General features: G+C 45.4%; 1 protein-coding gene across 1 annotated transcript; it reads right to left on the reverse strand.

Annotated features, from left to right (window-relative positions):
* Positions 1–5,321: 5,321 nt before the first annotated feature.
* Positions 5,322–9,036, reverse strand: CHRM1 (cholinergic receptor muscarinic 1). The gene is made up of 2 exons (XM_067544408.1): positions 7,379–9,036; positions 5,322–5,714 (listed from the first exon to the last, which is right to left on the reverse strand). Exon 1 carries the CDS (start codon positions 9,034–9,036, stop codon positions 7,405–7,407), a length of 1,632 nt encoding a protein of 543 aa, XP_067400509.1. The 3' UTR covers positions 5,322–5,714; positions 7,379–7,404.
* Positions 9,037–16,772: the final 7,736 nt, after the last annotated feature.

Below are 16,772 nucleotides of genomic sequence, written 5' to 3' on the forward strand. Positions count from 1 at the left end.
AGGTCCAGTGCTGGAGCCAGAATTGATGCAGAAGCAAGAGGCCTGGACAAGCTGTGCAAGCTTCCTGCTTTCAGTTATGCAGTGCTATTTTATAATCCATTGGTCCCAGGTCACACATGATATGGGGACATCAAAGCATCCATCTAACACCTTGAAGATTTGATAGCACTAAATCTGATACATCAATGGGATGAATTGTCATTAGGCTGGCAGATCTCTAAACATGCTTATTGTACTTCATGAAGTTCTGGTTACAGCACAATGTTATATGGATCCCAAGGAATAGTGAAAGGCTTTAAAGTGGTTCCGAACCACTCAGTACAATATGCTGTAGTTCTGCCTGTGTTGTGCCTCATACCCAGGAGAGTGTTACCAGGGAAGAGGAGTTTTTATCATGGGTGCTTCTGCAAGATGCTGATTTGTCAACCTAATTGATGGAAGTCTTCTGGGTATCTGCTGCTGTCTCTAACCACTCCAATCCTCTCCCAGAGTTAGTCATAAAATGCTGGAGTCCTGACTCCCAGTCCCCCTACTCTAACCACTAGATCCCAGAACCAGGAATAGAACCCAGGTGTACTGCCTTCCCGAGTGAGTTATGCCTCTAAGAATATTTAAATTTTTCTGGCACTGATTTCTCTCTATCCTACTCTCATTGGTAAATGTTCAACTTCATAGTACTATTAGAGGATGCTTGTGTACGTATATAATTCTTTTTTCCAGTTGTTAAAAATAGGATCATGTCACTCTTGAGGAGAGAGTGAGTGAGTGAGTGAGTGAGTGAGTGAGTGAGAGCGCAGCATGACCTTTCCCTCCAATGCTAGTTGTTTCCAGAGCTTTACATTCTTGTATCTTAATAGCTAAAACCAGCAGCTGCAGGTAAGACAGTGTCAAGTAGTCAGCCTAACGGAGATCGAAGAAGCTGTGATTTCAGTGTGATTCATATCAGGGTGGGGGGGAAGTGGATTTTATTAACTCCTTCTCTTGCCCTCCCTTGTCCCCTTTTGTTCTTTCCATCTGCTGTAATGCTTTTAGGACCAGATTTATTTCAAACCAAATCATGCATTGCAGCACTCCATCATCCCAATACTTCCCACTAAAAATATTTTGTCTGGCTTTTATGATCTGGATAGCAAGAAAGCTGTACTGGGACTCAGGATGCATGGGTTCTATACTTGGCCTTGCTGTGTGGCCTTGGGCAACTCCCTTCCCCTCTATGTTGCCGTTTAGAATAAACTCTTGGGGGCTGGTGCTGTGTCTTACTGTCTATACAGTGTCCAGCACAATGGGTGCCAATCTAGTTGGGGGACCTGTAGGCTCTATTTTATTATTATTAACCTTCCATCACCTTGAGGGCCCAACTTAGCTTGGGGGCACCATTAAGCAGTGTACTGCACAGACACATGGTGAAAGACAGTCCCTGTCCTAAAAAGCTTATAAGCGAGGGTCTGATCCAGCCAAGACTGTTGCAGATGCTTAACTTTATGCATGGTCTGCATTCTGAGCCCATGGGATTTACTCACAGTGTGTAAAGTTCACATATATCCGTCTTTGCAGGGTTGGGGCCTAAATCGGAAAGACAGACACCAAGTGGGAGAAGGAGAGGATTATTCTCCCCATTTTACATGTGCAGAGAGATTAGTCACACTGGGAGACTAGCAGAGCTAGGAACTGAACCCAGGTTTCTTGAGCTGAACAACTTTTTGTTAAAAAATGCTGTACACTCAAGAGAGAAGCTTTTTGTGAGAATGTGTCGTCTTCAATTCAACTTTCATTGGAAGAGGTTTCTTTGGTCCACGATAGACGTGTGAGACAGACCCCAGAATAATCAATAGCCCTGTCTAAATGAGGCAGAGCAGAGACCTGAAGCTTGGGTCTCCCTTATCCCAGCTCACCACCGGACTATTGACTGTTCTGGAATGGCTGGGTCCGTCTTGTGCTCTTGCTCTTTCTGAGGCTGTTTCTTCACAAAAATGCCTTTGTTTTGTCCTAGTGCAGAATGGGAAACAATTTTTAAATGTCTGAGAACCAGGAAAACAGTTTCCTTCCCTCACTTTACTTCATACCTAATGTAGTGCCACAAGCCCATTCTTCCTCAACAGGGAAACTTGCTGCCTCTTTTTTTTTTTTAATGAAATTTTCCCCCATAATATAATTAGACACAATAGGCTAGAGTCTGATGGTCAGATTCTTATCCTAGTTACACAGGAGTAAATCTGGAGTGAAGTTCCATTTAACTCAAGGGAGTTAGCCTGTTTTTACCCAGCTCCATGTGAAATCAGAATACAGCCCTCTGGTTTTTAAATGACCATTCACTATTTTAAATTAGGGCACAAATCAAATGATGGCAGTGTTCTGTTTGAGATGACTGGAACTCATCCCATACTGGAGCCATGGAGATAAGTTAGCGGGAACTCAGAGAAAAGCAATGAAAGATGATTATAGGGCTAAATATTTTCTCAGTGTCTTAACAGTGTAGAGCAGGGGAGGATTGCGGGAAAAGATTTTGTTCAAATTTGCTTGAAATGCCATCCATGTGAATCATGGGATTTTTATTATCCTTGATATATAAGCAATTGTGAATATTACTGCCGATAAAATCATTATGGAGATTCATAAAGTTCTTGGCCAAACCTTTTTTTTTTTTTTTTTTTTTTTGGATTTAAGGTGGCCATGCCATCAGTTTTGCATCTGATACCATTCTGTCTCCAGTGAGAATATATCCTGTTTTGGCTTATAGGAGTAGGCAGACTGCATTAGTTGTCCAGCATCCTGTTTGAGAGGGGCTCGTAATTTGACTCAGTGCTCTAAGTTATTTTTACAGTCATGCTCAGGGGCATCCAATAAAGATCTGTGCCCCATTGTGCTAGGTGCTATACAAACAAAATAAAACACAGTCCCTGTCCAAAAGGGTCTTTTCCAGCTCTGTGTCTTGGCCATTTTTTGCCTCAGTGCTGTTTGAAATGAGGTTAATGCCTGGGCTTTGAATCAGTCCATCTAGGTTCAATTTGCAACTCTGCCACAGACTTGAACAAATCACTAAATTTCTCCATGCCTCACTCCCCTTAGCTGCAAAATGGAGATGATAATTCTTCCTTTATTTGTTCAGGTTGTAAACTCTTCACAGCAGAGATTTTTTTATTGTGTGTATTTGCGGCTCCCAGCATGACAGGGGTGGGTCCCAATCTTAGAGGAGGTCTGGACAGTCCCTGGCCTTGCTCTAGCACAGTGGGGCCTTGATTTCAGTCAGGGCTTCTTGATGCAACTATATCTTAAACAAGCAAAAAAAAAAAAACTATTGTAAAGCAATTTTGTTTTCCTTTTTATTTTTTCAACCAAATAAATATGAAGAACATTGCCATAAAGACCAATTTAACTGAACTCTGCATAAAGAAATGTCAATATGTACAGTGCTATTATCAGGGTTTTGCAGCTTTGCCAATTCTGATGCTAAAGGGAGTTTTCCTTAAGCTCCCAGCCTCTGAAGTCATGATTATGTGAAAGAGAGAGTTTACATATATATATATATATATCTAATGAAAAGCTTGAAAGTATGACTCCGAAAGGTTCAGAAACCAGAAGGAAAATATGAATCCTTCCCTACTCCCACCCCCTGCTCCAATCTACTAGTTGGCTTAAAATCATGAGTGTTTTCTTTTAATCTTGTGATTTGGAGCCTGACTTGTGTGTTTTGTATGCTTGGGGTTGGTAGTGCTGGGTGTGTAACTCTCATAAATATGTTTGAGTCAATGCTTTATTCATATTAAACAATCAAGAGTCACCAGAATAAAGGAAGATTGAACTCATAGCACAAAGAGGAAGAGGAATGGAGGACAGCCACGCAGGAAGTCAGAGGCAATCTTCCAGAAGCATCCCTTAGATTGATATGTCTTGTCTCTGCTGCCCGCATGCATGTAGCTCCCAGGAGCAATGGTGGGAGTTAGGAATGTGGAAAACGTTTATGGTTATAGTACAGAATAATTCATTCTCCCAAGCCTGAGAGCAGCTGAGTCCTCAGGGCTCGTTGCTTTCCAAGGGGAGAATGGATCCAGAGGATCTTTTTGGGAGGGACAGGCCTGGGTAGCTCAAATATATCCATCCATGTGAAGTATAAAACTGTTGGAACTATAATGCTGCTTGAAGTCACTGAGTGGCAAAAACCATGTGTGTACAGGATGGAGCAAGGAGTAATGAGCTCCACAGCGACCGCCTGGGCCAGGAGTTTGCATGTTAGGCTGGAACTTGGGAGACCCAAGTTCAATTCCCCACTTTGTTGTGTGACTGGGAGCTCAGGCCCAGATCTTCAGAGGTATTTAGGTGCCTAATTTGCATTGATTTCAGTGCCTACATATCATTGAGGGCCTGATCTTTAGTCTCTCTCTGCCTTAGTTCCCCCTTTGTAAAATGGAATAATGTTTTCCTACCACACAGGCATCGTGGGAAGAGAAATACCTTAAAACATTGTGAGGCACCTAGCTCTTATGATAATGGTGCCTATCTAACCACCTTAGAGAGATGCTTATCCATGTCTCTCTATACTACTCCCGTAGCCTCTGGGGAAGAATTTTTCTATACCAATCCTCTTGTGCAGGAAAGGGACAGAATGGGTTATTAGTAGTGTCCTGTGTCTACGTGGTTGAATGGAGCACTTTAAGACCCTGACGGGAAAGATGGAGGTGCAACTGTGTTTATTGTCTTCCCCCTCTCCAGATGTCATCTTTCCCCATGTCACTTTCAGTTTTCATCTCTCAGTGCAATGCAATGATACTCTGCACATCCCAAGCAATGGGTCACAACATGTTTTCCAAAACTCAACCAGTGAAGCCTCACAACCCACGTTTGCCCAAGGTCACAAACTCTGAGAATGGAACCCCAAAACCCAGACACCCCTGCCTTTAACCACTAGACCCCACTCCTCTCTGAGACTGGAAATTGAATCCAGGTGTCCTTGCTCCCAGTGCCACCGTACTCTAACCAATTAGACATCCCCCAGAGCAGAATACAGGTGATCTGATTCCCAGTCTCTGTGTCTCAGAGCTGGGAAGTGGAAGAACTCAGGAGTCCTTTGCTTACCATTCTCCTCTGCTCTAACCACTAGACACCATTACCCTCCCAGAATTGGGGCTAGAATGTGGGAGTCTTCCCCCTGTACTTGCTCTAACCACTAGATGCCCTCTCTCCTCCCAGCCCAGTCTCTGACTCTAACCACTAAACACACTCCCCATGATGAGCCAGGTGCAGAACTCAGGAGTCCTGAGCATTAGGGGTGACTAGACTGCACTTGTCTCTGTAGCTCAATGAGTAGAAGGTCCAATGTCCTCTTAATCAAAGCATCAAGACTGGAAAGAACTGAAAATTCCAAGAGGTCATGTTACAACCATGAATCGCTGGTTTCTATGGCCCTGTGGCATGGATTTTAAACCAGTTTCTCAAGCACAGAGGACTAAATGCGACAGCTTTGTTCATTTTTCCCCCCTTTTGATACATCCACATTCATCAAGGTTTTAAAGAAGGTCACTAACTGACAATGAGTTCAAGATTACAATAATAAATCGTGGCATGGTGTTCTGGAACCTGCCAGCTGTATCCTCACCCAGCCCCCAAAGGCTGGGTTCATGAACATCTCGGAGTGATTCCCTTTCTGGCATCACAGCCAAGTCCTATTCTGCTGCAATGCAGTTTGCCTGAGATTCTTCATCCCAGCCCAGGGATTTAATCTAGGGGAAATGGGAAAGGAACAACATATTGAGACATTCCTGTAATACATCTGCTTGACAACCTCGACTTCCAGCGGCAACACAGTCCTCCCAGAATAGAATTCAAGAGTCCTGGCCCCTAGTACCCACTGTGGTAACCACTGTGGTAACCACTACATCCCCCCCTCTCTACCCAGAGCTGGGAATAGAACCCACAAGTCCTGACTCCCAATTTCCTTCTGCTCTCATCCACCAGATCCCAGTTGTCATAGAGCCCTTTTAGAAAAATTTTAGTCTAGTGCAATGGTTCTCACATTTTCCAGACTACTGTATCCCTTTCAGGAGTCTGATTTGTCTTGTGTACCCCAGGTTTCACCTCACTTAAAACTACTTGCTTACAAAATCAGACAAAAATGCAAAAAGTGTCACAGCACCCTACTACTGAAAAATTGCTTACTTTCTCATTTTTACTATATAATTATAAAAATATAAATTGGAATATAAATATTGTACTTACATTTCAGTGTATGCTATATGCAGCTGTATAAACAAGTCGTTGTCTGAATGAAATTTTAGTTTGCACTGACTTTGTTAATGTTTTTTATGTATCCTGTTGTAAAACTAGGCAAATATCTACCTGGGTTGATGTATCCCCTGGGTTGCACATACCTCTGGTACACATACCACTAGTCTAGTGTATTAATTGTTTTCACATGATGAGTTCCCAAGGCCAAATGCCACTCAATGGTGCCCAGGATCTACACTCTCCCACCCACCATCCTTGCTACCTCCACCAAGAATCAGTGGAGCCTCCACCTAAGTCCATGCATCACACAACAGGAGGTAGTGGAATCCTTACTCATATATTCATAGATTAGGAGGCCAGAAGGGACCATTGTGATCATCTTATCTGACTCTCTGTATAACACAGGCCATAGGATTTCCCTGAATCAATTCCTGTTTGAACTAAAACAGACTTTTTAGAAAAATATCCACTCTTGATTTAAAAATTGCATGATGGAGAATCCACTGCAGCCTTTGGTAAATTGTTCCAATATTAATTCCCCTCACTGTTAAAATATGCAGCTTATTTCTTCTCTAAATTGTCTAGCTTCACCTTTCAGTCATTGGTTCTTGTTAGATCTTTGCTGGTTTGATGCGTGCTCCATTATCAAATTTATTTTCCCCATGTAGAGAGAGAAGGTGGATGGGGTAATATCTTTTATTGCACCAACTTCTGTTGGTGAGAGAGACAAGCTTTTGAGCTTACACAGAGCTCTTCTTCCCCATGTAGATACTTATAGACTATGATCAAGTTATCCTTTAACCTTCTCTTAGATAAGCTAAATAGACTGAGCTCCTTGAATCTTCCACTATAAGGCATGTTTTTTACTAGGATCCTAATTACCTTTGTCTGCTAGACTGAAGAGGCCTCTATTATCAAATTTCTGTTTCCCATACAGGCACTTTCAGACTGATCAAGTCTACTGCAAAGTGCGTGCATGTCTGCAAAATCAGAATTTCCCCCTTCATGCTCTTTAAATGTGCTGGCCTTAACCGCAAGCAGTGACACCATACCAACACTACAGTCTCAACAATTCATGGTCTGATCCATTTTCCCCTTCCCACTTTAAAAGGTAATTTCCCCCCAGTTTGGCTCCCAACACTGGCCGTGCCTGGCTTACCATTCTGGAATTCACCCCATTCCTGCTCAGTGTGCTGGTGCCCTGTGGAAAGCCACTAAGTGCTTGGGCATCTTCTTCCACCTCTTCTTGTCCCAGCGGCACAGCAGCAGCATCTTAAATGTATTGCGAAAAGACTTATTGCACAGGGCATAGCACATGGGATTGACGGTGCTGTTGACATAGCAAAGCCAATAGCCCAGTTTCCAGAGGCTCTGGGGAACACAGTCCTGGCAGAAGGTGGACACCAGCACCATGATGTTGTAGGGTGTCCAGGTGAGGATGAAGGCCAGCAGGATAGCACTCAGTGTTCGAGCTGCTTTCTTCTCCTTGATCAGGGAGAGGGTCTTCTGCTTGGAGAGCTGTTTGTTCCTCTTCAGCAGATGGATTTTGGCAGTCAACACCCCCTTCTCCTTCAATGGCAATATCTTTTTCTTTGGCAGTTTTTTTATCATGTTGGGAGACTCTGTGACAGCAGAAGACTGAGCTAGGATCCTGCACAGTCCATTCCCTCCCGCCCATGGCCCTCCAGCGAGCTTCTCCTGGTCCCTGTTCGGCTTCTCTATTGGCAGTGGTGGCTGCGTTACAGTGCCAATCATAGGAAGCCGAATCACCACCGAGCAGACACTCTGAACCTCTAAGGGCTGCTCCTCACCCTCAGATGATGTCAAGGAGTCAGGAGAGCCGTCCTCCTCTTCCTCCTCTGTGTTGTTCCAGCTCCCGTTGCTGCTCTGTTCCACATATGGCCTCGCCTTCCTCCAACCAGGGAAGCAGCAGGCCTGTGTGGGGGCTGTTGCCCCAGCAGAAGAAACCTTGATGGGTTGCAACCGCTCAGAGCTGCTGCTGCTGCCTCCACCACCTCCTTTAGGCCCATTGTTGGGTATAGGCCTAATAACGCTCTTGCTCTCTGAGCCCTGCAGGCAAGCCAGTTCCCTGGTCCTGTTCTCGGTCTCCCGGTAGATCCTCCAGTAGAGAATGATCATGATGGTGACTGGCAGGTAGAAGGCTGCAATAGCCGTGCCAAAAGTAATGATGGGCTGGGAGAGGAACTGGAGATAACAGACTCCTGAGGGGACTGTCCGCTCCCCAACAAAGTACTGCCAGAGCAAGATGACAGGTGCCCAAAGGATGAAGGAAATGGCCCAAGCTAGGCCAATCATGATGGCCGCCCTCTTGGGTGTCCTCTTGGCTCGGTAGGTCAAGGGCCGCGTGACGGAAAAGTAGCGGTCAAAGCTGATGATTAGGAGGTTCATAACTGAAGCATTGCTGGCTACGTAGTCAAGGGCCAGCCAGAGGTCGCAGGCCACATTGCCGAGGGCCCAGTGGCCCATGACGATGTAGGTGGTGTAGAGGTTCATGGACACTGCCCCAATGATGAGGTCAGCACAGGCCAAGCTGAGTAGGAAGTAGTTGTTGACTGTCTTCAGTTCACTGTTGACTTTGAAGGAGACCATCACAAGCAGGTTGCCCACCAGCGTGACCAATGAGAGAATCCCAGTCATCAGTACAATCAACACCACCTGCCACAGAGAATGGCCCCCATATAGGGCAGGCGCAGGGCTTCCCTGGGAGCCATTAAAGGCTGGGACATCAGAATGGTTCATGGTGCTGAGGTGGGGTCTCACCTCTCCCAGAATAGTGTACTGGGATGACAGGCACATTGGGTTCCCACCACCACCCTGATCCAAAGCCCCTTCTGGCCAGGAGAGGAAAGGTGAGCCAGGGGTCTTCAATCTGAGGATGACTCCTGGAATAAAGAGACACTTGGTTGAACTGGGAGAAATTTTTTCAGACAGTTTTTTTCCTTGAAAAAAGCAGATTTGATAACGCTGAGACTTTTGACATTTTCTAAATGAAACATTTCATTTTTTCAGTTTGAAACAACTTTATATTTGGAAATTTCCTTCAATTGTTTTTTTTTTAAATTAAAAACTGATAAATGATAAATGACCCAAAACAATTTTTTTTTTTAAGTTTTTGATTTGCCGAAAATTTTTTAAAACTGTGAATTTTGGTTCAACTTGAAATGAAATTTTCCCCCATGAGCTGGGCGGTGAGGGCACTGAGCTAGAAGATCCGGGTTCAGTTCCTGGCTTGGTTGCTGTGTGACCTTGGGTAAGTCACATCCCATGCAGAAAAGTAGTTTATTTAATGGTTAGGGCACTGAGCTGGTGCTTTGGACACCTGGGTTCAGTTCCTGACTCTGCCACTGATCTTAGTCAAGTCATTTCCCCTTCCGGTGCCTGTTTCACTTCTCACCTTTGTCTATTTAGGTAGTGAGCTCTTTTGAGCAGATACCATCTCTTACTTTGTGTTTGTGCAGTGCTCAGCATGGTGGGGGCCCTGATCTTGGTCGGGGCTCCATGCAGCGCCTGGCATGACAGTGGCCCTGATCTTGGTTGGAGCCCCGATCACAGGTAGGGCTCCATGCAGCACCTGGCACGATGCGGGTCCCGATCTCGGTTGGGGTCTGGGCAGTGCCCTACACACTATCATCATACAAATAATAAAAGGGAGCCAATGGGAAGGTTGGATCTCAGGGACCCTGTATCCCCTTGCCTGGAATGGCAAAGGAGACCCACAGGATACTAACCTTGCTATCAAAATTGTTTCTTTGAAACTTCATGTCCATTCTTCAGTCCCATGATGCCGCCTTGGCAGTGGGGCACTGACACATCTAAGATGTCACATTTTGGAGATCACCTGTATCAATGAAAAGTGAAAAGTCTTCATGGCTCTGCAAGGTAACCCTCAAATAGCTACATTTAGACCATGACCCTGTTTTCATTCAAGTCAATGTCACAACTCTCATTTATTTCAATGATGCAGGTTTAGGTCCTTAACCCTATAGGGCCCCTACTATACAGCTGTTCTATGTCTAGTTAAAGGGACAAGTTCAATTTGTGCTCTAAGCAAACTTTTACGGGGGCTTGGTGTTATGGAGCTCCACAGGGGGGAGGAATCTACCCTAATCTATTAGTGCTGCAGCCTCATGCAACAACTCTGCCCTTGTTGCATCCACCCGTGTCCATGGCCCAGTCCATGTGGTTGCAGCTCTACATCCTCTGAGCTAGGTGATTTGTTGGATGTAATTCCACGCTGCCACCACCTAACTGCAATCAAAAAGCCTATTGCTAGGTACTTTTGCCTCATTTCAGTTGATAAGGGTGTGACTAGATGCTTTCACAGCAGCACAAAAGGATCCCCAACAAAGCTGGGCAGCAGTAGAATTTGAATGATAGCAAATCAAGCTGTCCTGTGCTGGCAGGAGAAAATGCCTATTGCCCTGATTACTGGCATCTAGAATTGTCACGGGCCCAGGGCAAACACAGCCCAAAATTTTCAAAAGTGACTAAAATGATTTTGAATACCTGGTTTTTTCAGTGTGTGTAGCAGGGTGGTCTACCCCTTTATGGGCCAGGGGGTTGGGGCCAGCCACTTCAATTCTAAGGCAGAGCCCCCTTAAGAACAGGTATTGGGGCTGATCAGACCCAGCTGGGAAGGAGTCAGATGAGTAGAAAAGCCAGCAAATGATTCATCTGTGAAGAGAGCTAGCAGGAGCAGGGAGGATCTGGCAAGAAGCAAGTCCCTAGTTCAAGAGCAATAAGGAGTAGGGTTACTCTCAGCTAAGTGGCTGGTAGAGTAGGAACCTGTGAAGTATATAGGCGTTTGCAGAAAACCCTAGCTGAGGGGAAAAGAGGGCTTTCTATGTTGAACTGCTTTATTCTGGGGTTTGCTAAAGGTTAGTGCAACTAATATATGGGGGCTTGAAGAAAGGCCCTGGACAGATTCTGGGTATGGTATTAATTCTGTGCTGGGGAGACAGGCCAGCTGCCTACAAATTCCAGTTTGAAAGACCATCAGCCACCTGCCCTTTGAAAAGCAGGCCCATGTGAGGTATCTGAAATTGGACCACCTCAAAAACAAACAAACAAACAAACTGGCACCTGAAATCAACTGTCACTTTGTAAAACCATCTTGGCCAAAACACCAAAAGGAAGAGAGTAAAATGAACTGTTAATGGCTGGCCACCTGAGATTCCTAGATGGAATAAAACAAAAGTCCTTGGAAAGAATCTGCTTTAACAGGATCCAGCTTTTGAAGGACACAAGTGAAATATACTTAGACCCCACTACCATGGCTTCTCTTTGTTATATGTACTCTGGTAGCACCTGGAAGCTGCAGGCAAAATCGGGGTCCTATGCAGCCACATAGCAAGAGTGCTTACATTCTGGTCAGACAGAGGAAGGGTTGTTAACCCTGTTATATAGAGGGGGAAACTGAAGCACACAGCGATGACCTGTCCAAGGTCACACCACTGAGTCTGAAGCACAGCTGGCAATTGAACCCGGACCTGAATCACAGTCCAGGCCTTAACACCACAAATCCCTTCACCCAGTGCCCATTATTTCTCTAAGAACTGCCAGTGGCTCAGGGTTTGTAGCAGCAGCGGCAGGAACAAACTACTCACCGTAGCTGATCTGTGAAGTTGTTAACTTTTATGTGAGTAATGCCCAATTCATGCTAGGAAATCGGACCAGAGCACACGCACACAGAGGTGCAGTTATGCAAGCAGTGTGAAATGCAAATGATGTAATGGAGAGACATGCCCCTCCATGCCATTGAACACCAGTGCCTCAAAATGACTACTGAATTCTTGGCACATTTAGCAACCAGGATTCCTAGGAAAGAGAGAAACCTGTTTTTTATTTTGTTTCTGGTCCTCAGTGGGTGGTGACTGAAGACGCAGCTGCGAAATAAGGAAGGAGATACAATAGCGAAAAGGTTCTCAGCTTAGCCAAGGAAACCACAGCCCAATCCTAGAGAGTAATTAAAGCAAACAGCATGTAACCCTTGAAAGGTCGGTTTGGCCAGGGGGCAATCGCAGGCATATAAATCGCTATATGTGGCATGGACCACTTGGGAGAGACAAAGAGCCACACCAGTAGGGCACTGTGCTGGGCTTTGGGAGACGGAGATTCACTTGCTAGCTTGGCTGCTGGGTGACCATGAGCGAGTCACTGCCACACTCTGTGCCTCAGTTTCCCCATCTGTGACATGGGGATAATGATATTGACCTCCTTTGTAAAATGCTTTGAGATCTAGGGATGGAAAGTGCCATGGAAGAGCTCAATATCATTTTTTATTAGCATGCATTGTGCAGTAGGGCTGGTTGAAAAGTACTAATAATTTTTCATAGGAAATTTTAAAAAATTACTTTTCCCTGTCAAAATTTTGAGGAAAAGTTGTTTGTTTGTTTCTCCCCCTACCCCTCAACTAAATATTGGAAACCAAATATTTTTGGTCTTCCTTACAAAAAGTTCATTTTTAGAAAACTAACGTTGTAATGAAAACTTTTCTGTTATCGTTTTATTGTTTGGGGGTGGGAGTGAGGCTAATTTTAATCAAACCAAAAATGTTATGAGAAAATTTGTTTTTATTCAAAAAGCAATTTTTGGTTGGGGAAAAGAAGTTGTGGACCCCCTCTATTTCACACACTTCCAGAAATAGAATTAAAGAGAAACAGACTTCCTAATACAAAAAATATTAAATATTTTCTGTTTTATTTGCAGAGTTGTAGCCATGTTGATCCCAGGATATGAAAGACAAGGTGGGTCTTGAGTGAGATAATGTCTTTTATTGAATCAAATTCCATTGGTGGAAGAGACAAGCTTTTGCGGTTTCAGGTGAAGAATTGTTCTGTGGAGCTCAAAGCTTGTCTCTTTTACAAACAAAAGTTGGTCCAGTAATAGATATTACTCACCCACCTTGTTTATGTAACATTTTTCTAGTCTTATTTAGTGTATCTAAGTTTAATAATGAATCTAGCTAATTCTCATGGTTATCCAATCTAGTTTTATCTGTTTTATCTAATTTTATAATCCTCATTTAAAAAAAATCCCTAATTTTATTTTAACCTAATCTTATTTTTGAAAATTGGACCCTCTCCACATAGTATTTTCTGTATCACAGCAGCTCCTAGTAGTGGCAACTGAGATCAGGTCCATATTGTGCTAGTTGCTGCACAGACACACAGTGAGAGACAGTCTCTGCCCTAAAGGGCTTACAATTAAGCAGATAAAGATTGGGAGGGGAAACAGAGATGTAAGGAGGGGAAGGGACTTGCCCAAGGTCGCACAGCTGGTCAGTGAAAGAGCTGGGCATAGAACTAGGGATGTAAAAATTAGTTTAATTAAAAATCTGTTTAAAGGGTCTAAAAATAGAATGTTTAAACGGTTAAACTCTGAGGGGTGGGGGAAGCTATGCTGGGCTCGGCTCCTCACTGCCAAGTGAGAGCTGCCTAACTGCGGCACTCTGCCGCGGTAGCTGGGGCAGCTCTTACTAGCAGGGAGCTGAGTCAAGCCCAGCTGCGGCTCGCCCCACTCCGTGCTTCCCTGCCAGCAAAAACTGCCCAGCTGCTCTCGCTGGCAGGGAGCCAGCCCAGCTGAGGCTGCCCCCTCCCGTGCTGGGTTCCATGCCTCCCCCTGCTTGTGGGGAGCTGAGCCTAGCTGTGACTGCGCCCCTACACTGGGCTCTGTGCTTCCCCACCAGCAAGAGGCACAGAGTCCAGCTGCAGCTGCCTCCTCCCCTCGCTGGGCTCCACGCTTCCCTGCCAGCAAGAGCTGCCCAGTTGCTCTCGCTGGTGGGGAGCCAGCCCAGCTGCGGCTAACTCACCCACCCCAGCACTGCACTCCACTTCTCCCCCACGCAACGCTTATGGGGAGCTGAGCCCAGCCCAGGTGCGACTCCCAGTTTAAATGGTAATCAGCTGTTTAAAACGTTTAAACAGCTGATTATTGTTTAAACGTTTAACCTTTTACATCCTACATAGAACCCAGGTCTACTGAATTCTAGCCCAGCCTAGCTCCAGCTGCCAGGCAGGCTGTTTCTCACTCCTATAGCTTTAGGGGCTATACAAATGCAGAACAATGAGATGGATGCTCCCTTTCTCAAAGAGCTTCCAAACCAAGTAAATCTACTATGCTGATTAACATTGTCATACGCTCTACACTGCTTCCTGTTTATGGAGCATCTTAGCTAAAGGGCTGTGGTTTTGGAAAAGATGGAGAAGGCCGTGCTGTTTCTCAAACCAAGCTTAAACAAGCAACCTATTTACTCCGGGCTGTTTCCTGAATCTCGGCAGATGCTGTTGTCTATTTTTTCTCTCTCAGTGGAATGGGATAAATAATTGAAGGGTTTGTACAAGGTATTGAGGAATCAGATGTTTCTTTTCTTCTGTGAGTCCCATTCTACCCCTGTTGCACATTCAAAACAATATGGCTTTACGGACCTGAGTCAGTTGGACTTGTTTGACTTGTGAGCTTTCTGGGTATAGTGTGCCACGCAGGCCTCATCCCTGATTGGGGCCTCTAGGCCATGCCTCAGTGCAAATAATAATGATAATTGGTATAGGTAAGGGCAAAACTGGGCTCAGTGGCAGCTGGTGCCCAAAATAAGGGCTGGGATGGCTGAAGTGGGGGCAGCAAGGGACACAAAGTTCACAAAGCCCTGCACTCAACTGGAATAACCCCACTGGAGCCTACATCCCCTGTACTATGCCTTCTCCCCATGCTATTCGCAGTGCCCCTGGCAAGTTGGCATCAACTGGTAGAGCACCTGACAGGTTTTCCGCATTTTTAGCTCCCCTAGTGGCAGCAGATGGTACTGCATCCTGCCATTGTTCTGGCACCCCCAGTGACAGCAGGCGGTACTGCACTCTGCGGTACATTAGCCACTTGACTGAGGTTACTTGAGTGTTGCCGACTCTTTGGATTTATTTTTCAAGAGATGTATGTGACTTTGGCTGGGGCTGGAACCAGTCATACCATGAAGTGAGAAGTGCCAGCCTTCTAGCGAATTTGAGTCCTCTGATTAGCTGTCTGTCTCTCTTGTCCACCTGTTGGGGCAGACTAACCAATCCGAGCTGCTGCAGGCAGAACTCTCTTCCCCTTTCCATCTGCTTCTTCCTCCTTCTCCTCATAGCAACCCATACCTTTGAGAGCTAAAGAGTCCAGCGACTCAGGACAGCTCTGCTTTTCCCTTCTCCTGTGAGCAATGGGGACAGGATGGTGATTCTGCTCCTCCCCTCTCTGCCTGCAGCACCCAGCCTGGAAAGAGGGTGGGGGAAGAGCCCCTGGAGCTGCCATCCAGCTGGGAAGGGGTAGGGAGGACCCCACTCACCCCTCGAGGCCTGTGAGGGGGAGGTGAAGAGCCTAAGGAGGAGCAGAGGTGAGGCTAATGGTGTGTGGAACTGATGGGGGGACTAAATAGGGGCTGGGGGCTCAACTGATGGATTGGGAGCAGAATTAATTGCTGGACAGGGGATGGGAAAATGATGAGGTGAAAGCTCCTGCAGTGGGGGTCAAAATGACCTTACCCCATACATTCTGGGGAGTGGGCAACACCAATTGTCCCACACACACACTGGGCATGGGCAGGGGTGTTCAAACATCAAAAAACACCAAAACCCACAGTAGAGTCTTAATAAAAATAAAAATCTATTTGCTACACTGATCTGGATTTTTCTGGGTCTGACTCATTATTTTTGATCTCTTGAGGTTGGTGATGCTGCTAGTAGCAAGGCTCTTGGTGAAGTTGAGCCCCATTAACTCTTAAGGACCAGCCAACCCTGGGTGATATTTACTCTTGTGTAGAGGGGCCAGCACAAAGCCTTTGCACCATTTAAGGTCAGAGAATCTTTGCGGGACTTTGTACAGTGGTGCGTTTCACATATTAATACGCTATGTACATTTTCTGTGCACCAAGTGGGAATAAAACAAGTTTTTAGGGTCAGATCCTCAGCTGTTTCAATTAGCATCACGCTATGAAAGCCAATGTAGTGATTTACACCAGCTGAGGCTTTACACTGATTTACACTAGCTGGGGATCTGGCCCAAATTGTACCTATGTAGGTAAAAGTTAAAATGTTTGTTTTCCCCTGAGGAGTAGACAGCTGTCTAGTGCTGTTGCTGTCAGCCCCTCCAATCAGTCCTACTGATCTAGACTGCAGTTTCCAGCCACTGGGGGGACGGGAGGGAAAGACACAACCCCCAGATGACAGATTAATCATTCATTTCCTAACCTTGTGGAGGTTTTTGTATTAGATGAGGTTTTAGCTAAATGAAATCTGGAAATGGTGACCGGGAATCCATAACTGTCTCATGCTATTTTAGTTTCTGCTTCATGCACAGCCTGGCTCCATGAAAGGATGGGGGTAGCAATAACACAGCGATCAGTGTGTTTTTCTGGGCAAGGCCTGAGTGTAGGAATCACTGGATGGAATTCTCAGGGCAGCGTTATACAGGAGGTCAGACTAGATGATCACAGTGGTCCTTTCTGACCTGAACTCTTGGGTCATCCTTATTGCATAAATGATGCAGCAGAAATAGTCCCCTCT

The sequence above is a fragment of the Emydura macquarii genome, unplaced genomic scaffold, assembly GCF_026122565.2.
Source record: "Emydura macquarii macquarii isolate MOO-44397 ecotype Brisbane River unplaced genomic scaffold, CSIRO-AGI_Emac_v2 contig_968, whole genome shotgun sequence".
NCBI classification, from domain to species: Eukaryota; Metazoa; Chordata; order Testudines; family Chelidae; genus Emydura; species Emydura macquarii.